General features: G+C 37.9%; 1 protein-coding gene across 1 annotated transcript in view; it reads right to left on the reverse strand.

Annotated features, from left to right (window-relative positions):
- Window positions 1-372: 372 nt before the first annotated feature.
- TANGO2 (transport and golgi organization 2 homolog (Drosophila)) overlaps window positions 373-19,848 on the reverse strand; it is a 24,681-nt gene continuing 5,205 nt past the window's right edge. Inside the window, exons 3-8 of the mRNA XM_010019728.1 lie at window positions 17,896-18,015; window positions 16,829-16,943; window positions 7,490-7,560; window positions 5,903-6,056; window positions 3,053-3,157; window positions 373-689 (exon numbers count right to left, since the gene is read on the reverse strand). Of these exons, the coding sequence (XP_010018030.1) occupies window positions 569-689; window positions 3,053-3,157; window positions 5,903-6,056; window positions 7,490-7,560; window positions 16,829-16,943; window positions 17,896-18,015 (686 nt within the window). The 3' untranslated portion in view covers window positions 373-568. The remainder of the gene's footprint in view (window positions 690-3,052; window positions 3,158-5,902; window positions 6,057-7,489; window positions 7,561-16,828; window positions 16,944-17,895; window positions 18,016-19,848) is intronic.

Genomic DNA, 19,848 nt, shown 5'->3' on the forward strand with positions numbered 1-19,848 from the left:
TACTATCTAGGAAAACAAATGGAAAGAACACCCCCTGCTCTGCCCTCCCCAGGCACAACATTGCACCACGGCACTGCTGCACAGTTTGTTACTAAAGCATTTAATGCTATAAAGATAAAATACATTCATTTAGCACACATGGGCATCAGTTACACAATCTTAAAAGCATACGTTTGATAAAACCTTCAGGTAGAACAATAAAGGCAACAAATGTTTCCCCTCCTCAGAACTGAAAAGCTGTTTAAGAATATACTTAAAACGTCCCAAAAACTAAAACCAAAACACCCACAAAAATCAGTGACTCCATCCTGGGCAGAGATGGCCTTGCTCTGGGGGCAGAGTGATATTGAAAAAATTATTTCAGATGGCAAATTGCTGCTTAATGTCAAAACAGTTTCTTTAGGTTTTATCCAAAGGATTTGTGCGCCTTGATAGGGTATGCTACCAATTTATTTAAACCTTTCATTTCCTTGCTATTTTTAGCTTCTGGAGGCCAGCATAAAACACTTACTAGTGCTTAATGGCTTGTTCTCTCATTGCTGTCATTACAGACCATTGAAATGGAAAGTTAAGTGTACAGTTTGAATTCATAGGTGCTTGTTTTCCACTGGTTGTCTTCTACATTGATCATGTTGCACTCTGTGAAAGTAACCCATCCTTCAGAATCAATGAGAAGGACTGTGTTAGTCCTGAAACAACAGAAGGGTAGGAGGTTAAGTCTTGTGTCTCTGATACACATTTGTAGAGTCCCAGCTCTCAGCCCCAAAGGTTTTAGCTCATTTTTTCCCTTAACCACATCACCACAACACTAGCAGGGCACAAATCATCCAGGCAAGTTCAAACAGGCATTTTCAGTCCCTTCTTCTGTCACTCCACTGCTCCAATTCCCTACTGCACTTGAAGCAGCTGACACAAAGCTGCTCATTTAGAAAGTATGATAAAAGGTTAAACTTTTTTTAGTGTCAAGTGTTCCATTCAGAATTAGCATAAACCCAAGCTTTTCTTCACAGCCTACATATACCCTGACGGGCTATTCATATCAGTGGTACTCTTTCATTCCTTCCTTTCAAATCCATTGTCCATTAATATTTAAACATCATTAATTATTATCACAGGACACTGACACATGATCACAGAGAAACTTTTCTCTCTGTAGGAACCTTCCAAAGAAGACATTTGTTTTCATGAAAAGCAGATTCCATTCCTGCATCTATGCCACGCTGTCATGTGTGAGCTGTTGCTTCTGTATGGACACTGCGGTACCCTGCCAGACAGAGATGACTGACAAAAGTAGGAATTTTCCACCATCCTGATGTGGTGGCTTTCTCCAAGTCATTTCACAGTTGTTCACTCATGTAAAACAGTGCTTCATTTCCTCAGAAGAATGTTATGAGGCCTAATTAACAGCCTCTATTCACTAAGCCATGTTGCTAAGGGAATGGTAAGTATGAGCATACAATTACAGTAGCAGGGAAGACTTGAAATGTAGTGTTAATTCACCAGTAAGAGGTCAGCATTTCTACTGAGTTATCCTTGTTTCCTTTGAAATAGCTAGACTGCAACCTGTGAAGCAAAGGGAGGAAGATGCTGCTTTACTGTTTTAAGTCATCATTATCTATATTTAAAATGTTCTTTGAATACATTTTATAGAGATACTCAGTTTTGGCAGTGGTTTCTTTCTCAGTATACTAACTTAAAATACTTACAGAAGGGAGTGTTCTCTGCTTAGCAATTTACATCTCTGCAGAGGAAATACTATGGCTGATTATGCCAGAGAGACCAATCTGACAAAATTGTTGGCAGACTTTTAAAGTAGGAATTCCCTCCCAGCAGCAACAGGGTTCACCTATAATTTTGTCCCATCAAAGATTAAATGCAATATTGATTGCATTATTCTATTCTTGCTGCTTTAGAAGAACAGTCTGAGCAGAAAGTAAGAATATCTCAGTAAAACCAGCAGTATCAGTTAAGGGAAAGTGGAAATACATGTTCTTTTGAACAAGAGTAATAGGTTTTTAATGTATGAAAACGACAGCTATGTATTACGATGACATGCCTAAAGAAACCTCTCACTTAGCTATGCAGATGATACTATTCTCATTCTTGAAAAAGAAATGTGTTTGCCAACCGTATCCTGGGCTGCACCAAAAGAAGCATGACCAGCAGGTCAAAGGAGGTGATCCTGCCCCTCTACTCTGCTCTCGTGAGACCTCACTTGGAGTATTGTGTACAGTTCTGGTGTCCTCAACATAAAAAGGACATGGAGCTGCTGGAGCAAGTCCAGAGGAGGGCCACGAGGATGATAAGAGGACTGGAGCACCCTTATGAAGACAGGCTGAGAAGGTTGGGGCTGTTCAGCCTGGAGAAGAGAAGACTGCGTGGAGACCTCATAGCAGCCTTCCAGTATCTGCACGGGGCCTATAAGGATGCTGGGGAGGGACTCTTCATTAGGGACTCTAGTGGTAGGACAAGGGGTAATGGCTTTAAACTTAAACAGGGGAAGTTTAGGTTAGATATAAGGAAGAAGTTCTTCACAGTGAGGGTGGTGAGGCACTGGAATAGGCTGCCCAAGGAAGTTGTGAATGCTCCAACCCTGGAGGTGTTCAAGGCCAGACTGGACAGAGCCTTGGGCGACATAGTTTAGTGTGTGGTGTAGCTGCTTATGGCGGGGGGTTGGAACTAGATGATCTTAAGGTCCTTTCCAACCCTAACTATTCTATGATTCTAATTCTGCAGTATCTCTGGTAAGATCAAAATTAGAGGTGGTCAGATCTGCTACTACACTGGGTAACTGTATTATCTTGCCTTCAAAAACCAAAGCTATGTCACACTCTCCACCAGAGTTGAACCACGTGTGCTTAAAATGCTCATCACTAGTAAATCTAATACACCAAAATACTGACCAAGGAAATAGTTCATTGAGTTATACTTGATTAATATCTAAATAAGTTTAAAGCAATCACTATAGAATTAAAACTTCTGGCAGTATAATTTTGATCAGAGATACACTTTGATCCAGTACACATTTATTTCCAAAAATGAAGTTTCTTACCTTGTTCCATAACCTGGGCAACGAACACAAATAGCTGCATACTCATTCAGTACAGGACGTATGTAATCCTTCCCTTGCTCTTCAATTGCAGGGTCTGGTAATTGACTGAAAAAAGAAGTAATAAAAAGATATGAATACTGAATTTTCCAATATCAACACATTCATCCCTCTAGAAGCAAGCTGTGTTGACTGAGTGGTTGATAAATACCAATCACTTTTCAAAAAGTACAACAGCGTGAATGGTGTTCAAACCTAAAGTATGAGGAAAACCAAGATAAACCAGCTTGTTTAGCTCTTTCCCCAAAGAGATTCTTTCAAGCTTTTGAACTTTTGTCTCACTTTAAGAAATATTTTTCATATCTTGACAATTTTTTCACTTTCCTTGTTATTCTTTGTCTGCCTTTCTGGTATTTTAGTTTAAATTAAAACATTAATGACCAAGTAATTTGATGCCTGAATCAAATCACATGAATGAGCATTTTTCCAGTTAGACTTGGAATTCTTTTTGTGTTGAAGAAAGACCTCTCTGCTTCCTTTGATCTTATCTGGAATACCTGGGAAACACCCAGGACAATCCCCAAAATAAAATTTGTGAAGATGCATCAGGTGACAAGGTGAGCTTGCAGCCACCTGAATTTCTTGATACACATTTTCCTGTCCAAGCTTGAAAGATGTTTAGAAACATAATTTTATTATAAAGCATGTCAATCTTTGTTTATTGTAATTAGACACGTATCAGCACCCCACAGAAGAGATGCTAAGGTCACAAAGGTTACTGCAACAACCCTACATCCCTGGCTTTCCATTCACGTCACCAGAGCATGTTCTCAAATGCTAGCCATGACTACAGCTTCCTATTTCAGTAAAGATTCCAATGTTATTTATCAAATCTATCAATTTAGCAGCAGGTTTGTGTGTTTGGTTTTTAAGTTTCTTCCATCTTCTAAGAAATAATCCTATTTCTGCCTTCTAGAACAGGCCCATCTATAATTGTACCTATAATATTGTAATAATTCAGCAGCCTATCAACTGTACAGTGAATGTTGGGAAAAAAAGGCAGAACAGAACAGACTGATAATTCAACCTCATTTTCAGACCTGTAGTGGAGACTGTGCAATTTGTTATACTCTAACCGACCTTTACCTCTAACTGGGATCATTTTCATTGTTGCTGTGTTGGAGAAGAGGACTTCTGGGTGTTTCAGAGAAAAGCAAGAATAGGTGTGAACAGAGCAACTAAGCTCTTCTGATGCCTGTGTTGGGCATAGGGCTGGAGCATACCATGATGTAACAGAGAGGGCACACAGCAGGACACTTCAGCCCCTGAGACCCATCAAGCCTGTGTCTCGTACTGCACCACTGGCAGCTCTTGTATACTCTGCACAACTGGCTTTCCAGCTTAATGACCCTAAGCAGTTTTAAAGAGACTGAAAGAGTGCAGTACATCCCTGAGATCAGTCATAGGTGGGACTAAAGCAGAAGAGAGGGGATAAAGGACAAAGTCCTGTATCCAGAAAGAAAGAAGGGAATTCTAAGAGTAAACCACTTAATTCCTGTACATACACAAAGTGATCATAAAGTAATATGCAGTAAGATACTTTAAGAAACTTCAAAGCTAGTGCATATCCATGTATTCAAGATGAAATTATCTTTTCATAACAAATATGAAGTGTGCTTTGGAAATATTACAAACCTAATTTTGAATATTACTTTTTGTAAGTAAGTATTTCCATTTTATAGTCAGATTATTTCAGATGAGATCATACTGAATTACTGAACATTATGATCACTTGGACTGTAATGTATCTTATACCTTTGTCTTTTTACTAGTAAAAGGTAAAGTGTAACATTTTTTTATGAGAAATCCCTTCATCTGGTATCAGATTAAAAAGTAATTAAGTTGGCTTAGTAGACTTCCCAATTGCTACTCACTGCTCAGATGTCCAATTCTTAAGTAAACATCTACTCTGAACCACTGAAAAATGCCACAAACATTAATATTGGCATTAAAATTGACTGATAAAGGTAGGAAACTGGACCTATATACCAGAAACAGCTTTGCTTCAACAACCCCTAGACAGGTAAAAATCAGGCAAAACATGAAAGATACTGGATGGTGATCAATGGTATGAATATAGACTGCAGCACCTCCTTTACCCTACTCCATGTCTGGACACTGAAATGGTGTAAGTTTCCTTTACTTCTAAACATCTAGCTTATGGTTCCCTGTGTAGCAAGTCATGAGTGCAGGAACCTTACGTACTCAAACTCATCTCTTGGGAACTTCCTGGACCAGAGGCCTACAGCGGAACTGTGCAAATACACCCTCAACTCCTTCCCCCATTTAGCCTAAAACAATTGCACTTTTGGGGAAGGCAGATGGTTCTACTTTGAAAATAGCTTGCTTTTCCACCCTCTGTCTACACTCTGGGTAGTAACAGAGAGTAGCTAGCAGCTACTAACACAAACCTGCTCATGTAAACAAATGTTCACCCTGTGTGCAGTAACAAACAGAATCTTACCCTGCAGAGATCCTCCACAAAGCTTACAAGCAACTTACAAATCCCTTGTTTTGCACTTACTACCCTTACTAAGAGAAGTGTAGTTTTTAAAAGAAAAGGGCACAGAGAAATCAGTGTACAGTCTATGAGTACCAAGACTGCAGTAATAATGTTTACTGTGCCTGCTGCTTAAAAATCAATATTGTTGAAAGTCTCTGTGGAGACGAAGAACCCTACTTTTACCCTTCATTACCCAGCTTTAGTCGATTAAATTAAGACTAAAGTTTATTTTCTGTCAAAATAGTTTCTAGATGCAACTTTTAAAATGGTCATAATCATCATGTCCTTACGACTGTTGATTATTCATCACTGTGAGAAGCTCCTGCACCAATTCTTCTTTGGTAAGGTCTTGACTTCTCTTGACCACATCTGTGAAAAGCTGCTTCCCATATTCAAGTTTCTTCCATGGTGTATCCAACAGAGAATTACTCAATCCATATATTCCTATAACATAATATAAAAACAGTAACAACCAACTGTTCACAGACCAATCCCTGTGGAGCACTTCTAGCAGCACAGGATCTACATGCTTACTAAATAATGTTCAAGAAGGTGGTGGTGGGGGGAGATCAGTGTAATTGCAGCGGGTATTCTGGTGATTTGCAGTTGTCATTACACATTTCACAAGTTTTATTAAAGTTCAGGTGATTCCCCAGCTAATCTTTTCCTGCAGGTAAGCTATAAAACACTTTCCTAAACCGGAGACTACAGCAGGCATGTCTTGCACTAGGCTATGCTTAGGCACTTTTCTGTGCTAATGTTCAGTACTTTGTTTGAGTTTCACTCTAATCCATATTTGCAGGAGTTACTTTTAACCTCTGGTTTGCCAAAAGGTGTAACAGAACTATACATATTTTTTGCACTCTAGTCTTTTCCAGGTTAGCTACATTAATCAACTTATTTTGGCCTCTGATTTTACCCTTGAAAACCACTGCAAAGCAAAATTAGGTATCAAGAAGAAGCCTTCTCTTTAGAAGTACCCTACATTCTCAACACAATCCCAACAACTAAGCACAAAGATTAAACCTCATCTCTCCCTAAAGGCAGCCATGTACACAGAAAAGGAGTTAGTTGTTGAGGCATGGAAACCAGAACTACTTCTGCTACAGTCTACAGATACCTAAAATCTGTGATGCAGTTTCCAATCAGAACAAGCAGCCAGGGTGTTTTTTTTAAGTATTTGTACTAAAACCTGTTTTGTGCCTGTAGCTGTACAAAATCTAACAGCTATTTCCAAGAATTTATGCTGTGATTGCAACAGTAGCTATTTGCCTACTGGCAGCAACATGTTGGCCATTAACCTAAGCAGGCAAAATAAGCCACTGTCATTAACTTTTATTAGCCAACTATGCTGCTCAGAGCCTTCTGTGTCCCCCTTGTCCATTTAAATTGGCTTTTTGGTAATGAATTCTGGAGTACTGCTCTATCTAGTTGCTAGCATAGGACTGAATTTTGAATATACACCTGATAAAACAGATTAAAAATAAACTAAAATTAAGCCAACTCTGTTCCTAAGGGAGTATAGGCACAATATGCCCTTCACTCTACTGGGTAAGGAGATTCTGAGTCAAATCCCTGAACCTTTGAAAATTCCATTCCTCAAAGCAGACATCTGTCCTTCAGAGTTACCTAAGGAGCATCCCACTAACTCTGTGTTCACTGCCATGAATAGAAGCTTTTAACAAACTATTTATTCTTTACTGTAATTTATTAGTAAACACTTAAATGAATTTAAGAATTGTATTTTTTTAAGAATGCAAAGAAAAAGTGAGTGAGGACAGTGCTTCAATAGCTGGATTACTAGAGCAATACAGCTACATTCTGAGTCCTTTAAAATGACAAAAGGTAGTATTCAGACTTTTCTGAAGAAAACCTACCAGCATTTAGGAAAACAGGTTCTGGTTCTCCTTTGTTTCCATAGTAGCAAATTACATCTCCTTTGGTGGTACTGAAAAATATAAATAAGAATTTCTCCTTGAAAAACCATCAACTTCTATATTTGATTACGCTTTAATTTAACACAATTGTCAAACAGCAAGATGCTTCTCCCACTGCTACGCCTATGATACCACAGCCCTGAGATTGATGAGTTACATTACTCTCCTCCTCACAAAATACTGCATTACCTGTATCACTGTCAAAGATTACATTATCATATTTAATCATAACTCTAATAAAATTCAGTAAAATCCCACAACTGCTGAATGGAAAGTAGCCAGGCCTAATGACACCTGTACAGTTTTGAATAACTGGAGATTAGTTACCTGGGGAAAGGAGGCATGTTAAAACAAAAGGATGTCATCACAGCAAGTAACTTTTTCCCATCAACTCTTTTGAATCACTACCACATTTTAAGAGCCTGACTACTCTGGGCCATTTTACCCGGCAGAAGCACATTTTAAGGCCCACTTATGGCAGTGTCATAAGGCATTTCTGGGTCCCTGAAGTGACAGATATGCATTTTCAGGCTGTTGTCAGATAACTTTACTGTTTGTAACCTCCCTCTCTAATGGCAGGTACTGGTTTCAACAGTCACTCTCTCTCACGCACAGTGTAACAGGGAGGAGGATCTCAAATGACATTCAAAGACAGCTTCCAACACTGGGAGTAACTCTCACTTGGCAGAGGTGAAATCAGCATATCTGAATTGCATAGATTTTTAAGCTGTTGCACTGATACTGACAACACAAATACAAATCAACTGATAAGGAAAAAAAAAAAAAATCAAGAAAGTCAATAAACTTTGTGTGCTTGTGGGAAATGGAGCATGGGGAAGGGGTTGCCATTAGATGGCTCACTCTCAACATCCCTCAATCCCATCAGCTGACATGAAACAGTGACTCCTCAGATTGCTACCAGTTGGTGGGGTTTGGGTGGGCTTTTTAAATAAATTTGCCAAGACACAGCCTTGAAATCATATATTTCCCTCTAGTGATTTACTCATCCACAGTGGAAAAGAGTACTGTTCAAGTTACCAACAAATACATTCTGCTTGTAGTTCAGCTTTTAATGCCCTCCAAGCTCTAGCTCCTTAGTAGATAGGCTTTTTGAATGAAAAACAAACAACACCTCCCTCAAAAAAACAAACCCAGACACAAAACTTGCAGTTAAGATTGAATTTGGATTGAATAGCATAAACCATAACATAGTAGAGAAGCCATTTCCAGCTCATTTTTTCCTAAGATAAAGCCACATATCTGTGCCTCGATGCCAATAAGAGCATATACAATACAATCTCATTAACAACATACTAGAAGTTAAATTGCTCTGCATAAGTTTAGCATCCGCTACTCAAACCTTAATAACAAGCAAAACAGCCTTGATTTAGCAGTTTATATTCTTCTTAAAAAGCCATTCTGAAAGATGTTCCATAGCATCCTTTGCAAGACAGCCAAATGAAGAGGGAAATATTAACTTAATTATACAAGTCAGAAGAGGCAAGAGGAGGAATAAAAAACCCCACATAAAGCCAAAATACAACTGTGTTTCCTCCTCTGTGCACCACTCTGCCCCTCCCAAACACTTGAGACTTTTCTGGCGCCTTACAGAAATATGTCCCAAGTCTTCAAGTATAGTTCAAAGGCAGTAATTATAGCAAGTGGTATTTATATTGTTTTGATGCTTTTATTGTTAAATATCATAAAAAGCTCTCAGTTATTCAACTTGTAATTTACGTACTGTTAAAAGAGATGTGACATTTTCTGAACTTTCCTCCAGTGGCTTAAAAGACATTTATTTTCCTTATCTTTGTTTTATTTTCAATATTAAGATCCTTGTTCACATTTACCTTATGCTGATCTCAAGACTCCTCACTGACCACCCCAATATCCAGGGATGACTACCCACATCAGAATCATGCTTTAGCTTCCGCAGGGCACTGAATACCAATTGCTCCTTTCCTGCCCTAATTCTTATGCACTAAAGCTTTCTACTAGTCTCTGCTAGAGCTCTCACGGAAATGTATTATCTGTGATTCAGTAAAATATTCTTATCCATCAATTAATAAAAGGCACATTAGTGAAAAGGCCATTTGTTTCTTACCCCATATGGAGTACTTGCATTGGGCATACCTAGATAGTCCATTTCAAAAGCTGCTGAAATAAAGTAGAAGGAAAACACAAGATATGACCACAATTTTCTTTCCTTAATGTCTCAAGATACAAATTTCTGTTCCACTACCACACATTAACTTCTGTATGTGACCCATTTATGAAATCTGTTAAAACTGTTGTATTTTCTTAATGAGACACAAAAGGGTTCTTTAAATCATTATCTTTAAACACACTAAGGCAGAGAAATAAAGCATTTTTAATGAACATGAGAAAGTGCTGCTGAAAAGTATGGGTGGAATTGAAAAAGAATTCTGTTAGCAACAACCTGAACTTCCCTTCTATTTCTTGAGACCCCTTCAGATACAAACAAGTTCTGTATTAGAATTTACATAGAATAAAAGGTATAGTTTGTTCTCAAGCAGGTAAAAACAGCAATCGAAACAAAAGCTGTTTTTACCAGATGGGTAACATCTTCTTAGTTGAATAAGCTTAAGTATTAGAAATAAATTACTGGAAGAGTAAGAAAAATCTAATGAAATATTCACCTGTTATGCTGGTTGAGCAAACTTTCTTGCTAGTATATGTGTCTGCAGAAATATTTGTATGAGAAAAATGAGCGAAACTTCTATTTCTGAAGCCATTTTTATAGTCACACCATATGCAATAAGAAGTCTTGGACTCTTTTTCCTATCACTAGCTCCTTCAGTCATCAAGGACATCACCAAGATATTTTACCTTTAAGCTAGATGGATGCTGTTATTGTCTAAACCTTCAAATGTAAGACTCCCATACACTCACTCTTCCCTTCACTGGATTCTGTCAGTTTTTCAAGGAGAAAGAAAAAACACCTTTAGATAGCCAGAGAAATTAAGCCATACTTTATTTGGCTGTAAATACTAAGCTACATACCTGAGATGCCTGGGACCTTACAGGAACAGAAAAAGAAGAGAGTTCAAAGGATCAACAGTTCAAAGGATTGAATCCCTCGGCAGCTACAAAAGACAGCATTGAGCTGCACTGTCATTAATAGAGCAGTCTGACTTCTTGGTCTCAGTCACATGCCAGGATACAAGAAGTTATACACTCAGTGTACAGTGGGACACTGCACTTTCCGTGAACAGGGGCAAAGAAAAAGCAATGTGCGAGTAAAGTATCTTAGGTCACCTGAAGCTGCTGAACAGTGTGTTTCATGGATCAAACTATTTGTGTTGTATCTCAAAAGCAAGAAGTAGTACTTTGAAATATATAATCCATAAATAAAATACAATTGGAGTTCATACAATACAGACAGTGACTAAGCACAGGGAAAACAAACCAAAGTTAAGAAAACAGGGGAAAACAAGTTGGCTTCTAATGGCCTGTTTTAAAACACTTGCATCATTAGGAAAATTAATACTACCATAGCAATTAGAATACATAAATTGCTTGTAATATACTAACATGGTTTAAGCCATGTGGTTAAACCACAACATATATTTAAACAAATAAAGCAAAATCATTAAGGTCATTACAGTTTAAGGTTTTTTCAGTTAAGACACCAGTAATTACACAGACTATTTTACTGGTGCATTAAACATCTTTTCAAATTGTTGAAGCTGTATCTGCTGTAGAAGGTCTACAAAGAGAAGAGAAAAGAGCAATTGTTATCACCTGAGGTCTGAAAAGATGGAGTTTTAAATAGAAAGGTGGACAAATGGCCCAAGCAAGCCCTTGAACACAGCTGTAAGTTCTGTCATAAACGAGACCACAGGCTGAATAAGTAGGCACTACTGGCTTCCTTTAACAACTGCTTTTTATGTTAAAGAGTATTATCTAGCATCTGTGCTGAGATGCTTGTGACTGACAAATTCACTAACAAGCTCACCTGGAGTTGAACAAAAAGATGGGGAATACATACAAACAGCAGGGTCTCTAATTCAGGACATCTGTATCTTATTTCTACATTCCACATTCCTCCAGATGTGTGTTTTCCATTACCTGTACTTACCTCCACTGCAACACTGCTGCTGTCTTCTGTCAAAAGACTAAAGCTTTCCAAGAGACTTCTGAAATAAAGTACTTCCAAAATTTAGTTCACTGTGCCAGTCAGCTACTCTTTCTTCCAGCATTTGGCTCCACCTTCTCTCTTCCTACTGTTTGCAGATACTCAGTACTCAACATCAAGGCAGAAGCCAAGATGAAAAAATTACTGAAGCTTGATCACAGCAATAGCCTCAAAATCTTGGCTTGGGCTCAGATTCCCTTTCCTCCCAGCTTCACAAGTATAGGTACCAAATTCACTGAAGAAGGAATGAAGGCATAATTAAAGTGATGACAATAGGACCCAGTAGACTCTTTTTAAAATCCCAGCCATAGCTGACAGCAGACAGAGAAGAAACTAAACCTACATAAATATTATGCTCCTAAATACATAATTATCTCCAAAAAAATCTAAGCAATAATAAAAGTTCTAGGAAATATTCTAAGGAGTATAAATCTCCTTAGTAGTAGTAACAGATGCTTCGCAGCAACAGGGAAGCCACACAGGGTTTGCCACAATTACTTCCTAATGCTGACAAAATAAAAGCAATGTTCTTCTGCACCCCTGCCTTGCTTCAACTTCAAGGTGGCTCTGAGTTATGTTCAGTAAAAATACAGACTGAAAGGAAAAGAAGAAAAGTAATGAGGCAGTAAAGCTCCACAGGGTGTGGTTATCACCAAGGGATCACTCCCCTGGGCACTGAGCTCTGATCTTCTAAGAGGATGAATGTTTTACAAACAAGGACATTGGATTGTTTTATGAATAACTTGTGCATATATTTTTTGTGCAAGGACAGAAGATGAAATTGGCAGCTTGAAATGCCAACCAGTAGTTTCAACTGAGCAGTATGATTCACAGATTCTCTTCTCTTCAGTGTTCCTGAGATAATCAGAAAACTCCTTCTGTTCTGAAGCTAAAACAAACAAGCAAACACCAAACCACCAACTATGAAGCCCAAACATTTTTGTACATATACCACCTACCATCAAATAAAAGCAGTACTCTGATTTTTGTTGTCAGGGTCTAAACATTTCTTTGGTGGTGTCCTAATTTTTTGAGCCAGGCAGAAGCTGGCACCAAAGGGAAGAGATAAAATAAAGAAGTTTCTCAGAAGCCTTTTTCCTTCTGTTGACATTGGACTGTCCATCTCATTAGACTTGCAAATGACTGAGGATCTGCGCAAAAATACTTCAAAGATGGTAGTATGGAACACATTAGAGAAGTACCTGGACACCTCAGCTGCATGAGGAAGTCACAAGCAACAAGACTGATGCACCATAGAAGGTGGTATTAGGGCAGACAATGCATGAGAGCAGAAATGTAAGTGAGCTTACAATCATGACTTGCCCATCTACATTCTTTCCACACCAGCAGCCTCACCCTATCTCACTTTTAACTGGTAAGGATCCTCATCTCTCGAGAGCAACCAAATCCCTTCTACACAACCTTGTCTTGATAATGATACTGAATGAGACAGCCCATGTTTCTAAAACCTGGTCACACTGTTCAGGTATTGTAATCTTATGAGGCCCTGCACTATGAATCATTCAGTTAACTCCCAAACACTTTCTTCAGCTTGCTTTTACCTCAATGATGCTGCTACATAACTAACCTACTGTAGATTTCCATATTAAAAAAGAAAAAAATACATATAGTGTCTCATGATTTACATATATATATATATATATATAAAAACACTTTAAAACATGTATTACATATTGTATTTTTACGTATCTATTCCCCTCACCATACACACATTCCAACCCCATTGTTTTGCAGGATCTGCAGTTTCAACTGGAACTCAGTCCTAAAACCTATTATTAACCAAACTTTTTCTCTCCAGATCAGAACATGAAGAATAAGTTCTAGTATGTAATCTCCATTTTCAATACCTTACCAAATCAGTCAGTACAGGTAATCATACAGTTTACTACATTTCCCCTGGAGGGACTGAAAACTGCCTGTCACAACGGAGTGCAGCAAAGCTTACATGAAAGGCCTTTTTCTGCACCTCCTTCAACTAGTTTTGTTAGGGACAATTCATCTATTCCTCATGGAGAAAGTGATTCACTCCTATTACACAGGGATCTTACTGCACATAAACAGTATGGGCTTTAACTGGCAGCTTGTCAGAGACCCTAAACTCACTGGGAGAGTGCAAGAAGCTGCCACTTCAGTTTGTCTTTCAGGGCAGTCTGTATCACATACTTGGCCATATAGAACACAAGCAACATGCTGCCATGACAACCTTAATGCAAGTACTGAGATACCTGTGACAGTCTGAACAACTGCAGCAACTAGATTTCTTGGACATAAACACAGGTTTCCCCAAGAGAAATCCTGTCCCAGTCATTGACAAAAGCAGCTCACTATTACTTCAGATATTATCACAAAGAGAGAAAGAAGGAAAACTGCTCTGAATCTTAAGCAGACATTTTTTAAGAGACCAGTCCAGCCTCCAATAATCTTGTTCCTCTCTAATAAGACCTACTGACAGTCAAAATTGAAGGAGTAGCAACACTGCCTTCTTAACAGCTAATTCTGCAGCCACACAAGACTCCAAATAGAGTTTGCCATATGCCATACATTCAACATAAAACTACATTTAGTATAATGGGATAAGTATTCATGACTCTTGTACTCAGCAGGTATAGCAAGATGCTAAACTGAAAAGATTAGAAAATGAAAAGGACTGAGCATTTTTTCAATACAGTATTCTTATTAAAACCAGAAATGAATAGTGTTAAAATTGACATCAGGAGATGCCACAAAGCAAGCAGATCACACTAAAAGTGCCAAAACCCATGCACATTTAAAATAAGAGTCACACCAAAGTGTGGAAATGAACGAGATTTTACAGCCCATATGGTTGTTTCCAGCACTCCTCACATCATTGCACCTGTATCATTTAGCACACTGTCATCATCATAACAGAGAGAAGATACAAATTTCTCTTCCTGAAATGTGTACCTGAAAACACAAACATTGTAAATCTCAATGTGCTGCTTACAGCCATCAATATCATGTGCTCAGATATACTCCTCCCCAACAGTGCTTCATTTACACTTTCAATTTGAGTTTCTTCTCCATTTTACACCACTCTAACAGAGCCAATCACTGTTTGTTAATACATGTTAAGAACAGTCTTCAATCTTTACTTTGAACAGCAACATGGTCCAACAAAATAGCATCCACCACAATAACATTTTCTATTTACACAGAGTGTAGCTTCCATTTATATACTACATTTCTCACAGGAGTACTTCTAATTTCCTAAAATGACAAGTTCACATCTCTTATAGAAATTGCTCTGCATCATTAGCTTGGCAAGAATTCCATTTCATCAGAGTATCCAAGGCTAAGGATGTGTCAAAATGGAGAAGTTAATCAACATATACAGCTTTCAGAGTGATACTCAACAAGGAATTATGACCTACATCACCACAGAAAGACTATTCAACTGAGCATACAATTCCCTATCAGCCCTGCATGAAGGAATAAACAAAAAGAAGCAACACATGAATAATTGCCTTAACAAATAATGTCCATTGAATCTGTTCTAATAACATTATACTCGCAGCCATTATGACTATTCTATTTACCTAAATTAGAACAAAGAAACTCAAACTTACTGCTTGCTAGGTCACACTTTGAATATCAAGTTTGCTTGAAAATATAGTAAGACTGTTTCTTCTGTTATCTTTTCAGTTACGGACAGCCTTCCATTTTAGGAAGGCTAGTAACACGCAGCAGAGAGCGCAAAGAGTCAAATCCTCTGGCCATGGTAAAAAACAACATAAGCAACAGAAGAAAATTGGGAAGTCTCTGGTGGGATAATGAACTTTGTAAAGCAGAGAGTAAAAACAACAGAAAAGCAGCAAACCCTGTATTGCCTAATCTGCTTCTGGATTAAACTTCTGGAAATACAACATATATGCTTACTTCTAAGCAGGCACACCAAGTAGAAATGCACTCCTGGTGTCTTTAGAGGCAGCACATATTTGCCCTTCTGTATTCATCCTTTTAGACTTTTATCACCTCTGAGAGTTTCATTTCACTTTCCTATCATAACATGGCAAATTAAAAAAATGAAAACGAATAGCCTGGCAGAACTTGAAATACAAGGACTGCCTTAAAAAGAGACAAAACACTTGCAGGAAAGTGGGACTGAAATGATGAAATGACTGGGAATTTAAGCCACCAGTTGAAGTTGGTCTAATACAGAAAGTGGAAAATGTAAACACAGGCCAGTCAGTGACTGGGTCCTAGAAATTACTTTCACTGAAAACAGTATATGCTGTGACCTTCTGCCTTAAGCATACGTGGTTTCCCAGCAGCACACAGAAAAGGTGAATGGGTGAAGGCCCTGCACCATCAGGTTGTCTACCAAAATTAATGCTTCTGCAGCAAATGTACCAAAGCATTAGCGTGCTCTTCGCACTTTATACCTGCTTATGGTCAAGAAACATGCATCTAACTGAGCACTGATAGACAGTCTGGAGATGACTTAGGCCTGGATTTCCATTCTTCTGAATTAGGCATAATGCAAAGAAAAATCAGCATATGTATGTGTGAGCACATGCATATGCAGTGGAAAGGACTGTGCCAACCACATTGACTATAATGAAGTATCTAAGGTCCTTTCTGCAGCTACAGGAACTTAAAGAAGTTAACATATTTGTTTATGTGCTGATTCTTTTTAATGTTTCAGCAAAGATAATGATACAGCCACTCTGACAGGAATCATGGCTTGAAAGCTCTCAGCTGTTCTAATCCTGCCACAGCGTGGATCCTCCCAGAGGGAGGAAAAAAAATCTGAGAAATTATGGAGCCAGGGTTTTGTTTTCTCCAAAGCACAAGCCACACAGCCTTTAGGGTAAAGATTGACTATGGCGTATTAGGCAGTCACAAGAAGTTTTGAGGGAAGCAATGAATAGAAGATATCTCTCCAGTGTTTGAAAGATGAAAATATAACAAAGAATATTATGAGTAGAGTAACATTAGGACCTTACATGCCAATTAGCAAAACAAAGAGTAGTTCTAGCATCAGTTTGTGACAGGTTTCTGTACTGCTATACCTCTGTACTAAGAAAGTCATTGCTGTTATCTTTCTCTCTTTGATCTGTCATGTTTTATAGGCTTACTTCAAGTCAGCTGCTAATAAATTAAATCCATTGTAAAGATGCCCTTCTATTGAGACTGTCTTCAAGTAAGAGTAGCTGTCCAGATCTCCAGTCAAGAAGTTTGTCACAAGAGCACCTAAGAAAGAGAAGTACATAGAGCGACTTACATGCATGAATTCACTTTTCTGACAGACTTGGTAAAACAAGTAGTAAGACACAAAATTTCTGTTATCACCAGGGTATAATAGTGGGGAAGAAGTGCCCACCAAAAAAACCCACAACAAACCCACAACAAACCAACCAACCAACCAACCAGCCTTTAGAAGTCTTACAGCATTGTATCATATTCACATTAAGACCTTGACTTCTACTTTGAAGAATCCAGGCAAAAGCTCTTGGTCAAAATTTCTACAGAATTCATATTTACTAACTATTCAATACTGGATGTGCCTTTCCTCTCCTCCCATCTTGCCAAGCTCTTTCTTGTCTTGCTTCATTTCCCCAATGTGACCCAAAAACAAAATACAAAATGACAGGGTTCATTTGTTTCTCTGTGTTACATGTTTTGCCATTGCAATGTATTCCCAAAGCAGTGCCATGTGACGGTTACAAACAGACCTATTTTTACATTAGAAAATGTTCTCTTTCAGAAGAGGGTTTTTTGGATATTATTTCTGCTCCTCCAGTTTATCAATGTGTACAGAAGGGACTACAGTAATTTCAGGCTAACCTTCAGCATAATGCAAGCTGCACTGGGTGTTTGAACAACATATACATCTAAAAAAAGTCTACTGTAATCTAAATCTAGCTCAATGCTTGTCTAGTTGTTCTGACTGTTAATTAGAATTACTTTCAAGAGAAGACAGTTGGTGCTGTGTTTCTTGTTTGAATCATTATCCAAGTCAAGCTTTGAATACCACACAGGTATTCAAACTCATCAGTTCACAATTTCTGTTTACTGCACATAACCATTTCATTTGTCCATAAAGCGGTGTTAAAAAAATTCATACTGTAATCATCACTATTTTTCTGGGACACCAGGGCTTGTTTGTCCACTTCCTTCTTTTTCTATTTCTACTCCTTCATACCTCTTCCTTTTGCATTTTTATCAGTCTTTGGCTGCAAATAGTTTGTCAGGGCTGCCAGCTTGCCTTTCTTACTTATTCCCAGCCATGTCCCACCTTCTTTTCCTTCCTCCATATCCAGACCTAAGGGAATAAACAAAAGTTAGGCTACTACATTAATTAAAAGAAAATAAATCTCAATCTTAAATCCCAATTTCTTAATGCAAATCCTGAGTTGTAATCAGGCTGGATAAAATGCAGGAGGTCCAAGACCGTCTTTCTTGACAAGTGAGGTGAGCCCACTTAAATTATCCACCCTCTAATTCTGCATAATCAAACATTTTCCAAGCTACTGCAATAATTCATGAGAGAATGTGAAAATTAAATGTAAAAGCAAAATTACAAGCTTTGCCTACATGCTAAAACAGATATAAAACTAAGTAGGCTTAGAACGCTTGTTAGCTTAAAAGCAAATTTCAGAAGATTAATGTTATCTGAAGTATAAATTCACACGTAAGTAGAAAAATTCAGAGTAAGATAAGAAACAGATAAAAATCTTGGACGCTGGTGACAGTAATTCATATTGAGGGAGGGACCCACAAAAGTGAAGCCCACAACCAAACTCTTGAAAGAGAGTACAAGTTAAAAAAAAGTGCCTACTACCTGTTTGTAATGAGCTCATGTTAACCAGCAAGCATTTAACGCAAAGCTAAGAACTAGTTCAATACAATATGTATACTGTCAGAAACCTTTCAATTCTGAATCATCATCAGAAGATCAAAAGAACAGGTCTTGGATCCTTATTCAGAAACTCCTTCTTCAGTATCCAAAACTTCAATATCAAGTTCAGCCATATCACAACTTTACACAATACTTTTATTCTTGTTTCTCTACCTTAACTGAAAGGCACACAAAAGAAAGCCCTAAAGCTTTGTTGACCAGTGCCCAGTGATTACATATTCCTATTTTCTGAAACTGCTGTAAGTGCAAAATATTCTTTTCACTTTTAAGTCACGCAAAGAAGAAATCTGATCTATTTTGCTTCAACTTGCTGCTTTTGAGATAACATTATTAACTCAAAGGCAGTTATATCCCATATATTCATGGGATCTCCACAGACACACCCCCTGCATGAAGAATATCCCAGTTTCCTATGCTAAATACAGACGGATCTGACAAGGGTATAAAAGACAAAAAAATCAGGACCCTTCAGTTTCAGGATAGATTTTTGTTTGTTTTAAACTGCTACATAGCAGGAAAAGCAGCATCCAGAATGTCTGGCACAAAACAGAAACATCAGCCAGAGCATCAGAAGCAAGGGAGTCGTAGTACAGTGGGAGTAATTTATCCTCTCAGGCCTCCCTGCCAATGACAATAACACGTAACATCAACAAAGAGTATTTGCAAAGTCAAAACCTGGCATTTAAACAACGCTTTGTCTTCCAGAGCTTCATTTCTGTTTCTGAGAAAAGGCAGAAGTATTGATTATACTTACAAATGATTACAACTAGATTCTTTACAAAGGGGAATCAGACAGCTGAATGACTGTACTATCAGTTTAGCAAAATGTAGACACAAAAGCTAATAAACTGATGGATCAATAACTAAAATTATTCTGAAGCTTATAAATTATTAACCAATAATAAATGAAAAGTTTTCACTTTCTTGAGGCTGGGTTTAATGATTTTGAGACACTATTACAGACACCGAGTTTGTGGAATAACTAATTCCACTTATTTTAAGGTGTATTTCAGTATATCTGACAAAGCTAAGCTAATTGTTTCTGATGGACAAATTAATCTGATGTATTTCCACTGCACTGCTCAGACTGAAATCAGTTAAAGAATGTAAAACTGGGAAAATTCCTACAAGACATTAAAATACAAATAAGATAAGAGTAGCACAACTCATCTTTCAAACTTATGACGTTTCTCCCAGAAGTGTAGGGAAGAACCATATTTCCTTTTATACATCCAA

The sequence above is a fragment of the Nestor notabilis genome, unplaced genomic scaffold (genome assembly GCF_000696875.1).
Source record: "Nestor notabilis isolate BGI_N333 unplaced genomic scaffold, ASM69687v1 scaffold11500, whole genome shotgun sequence".
NCBI lineage: Eukaryota > Metazoa > Chordata > Aves > Psittaciformes > Psittacidae > Nestor > Nestor notabilis.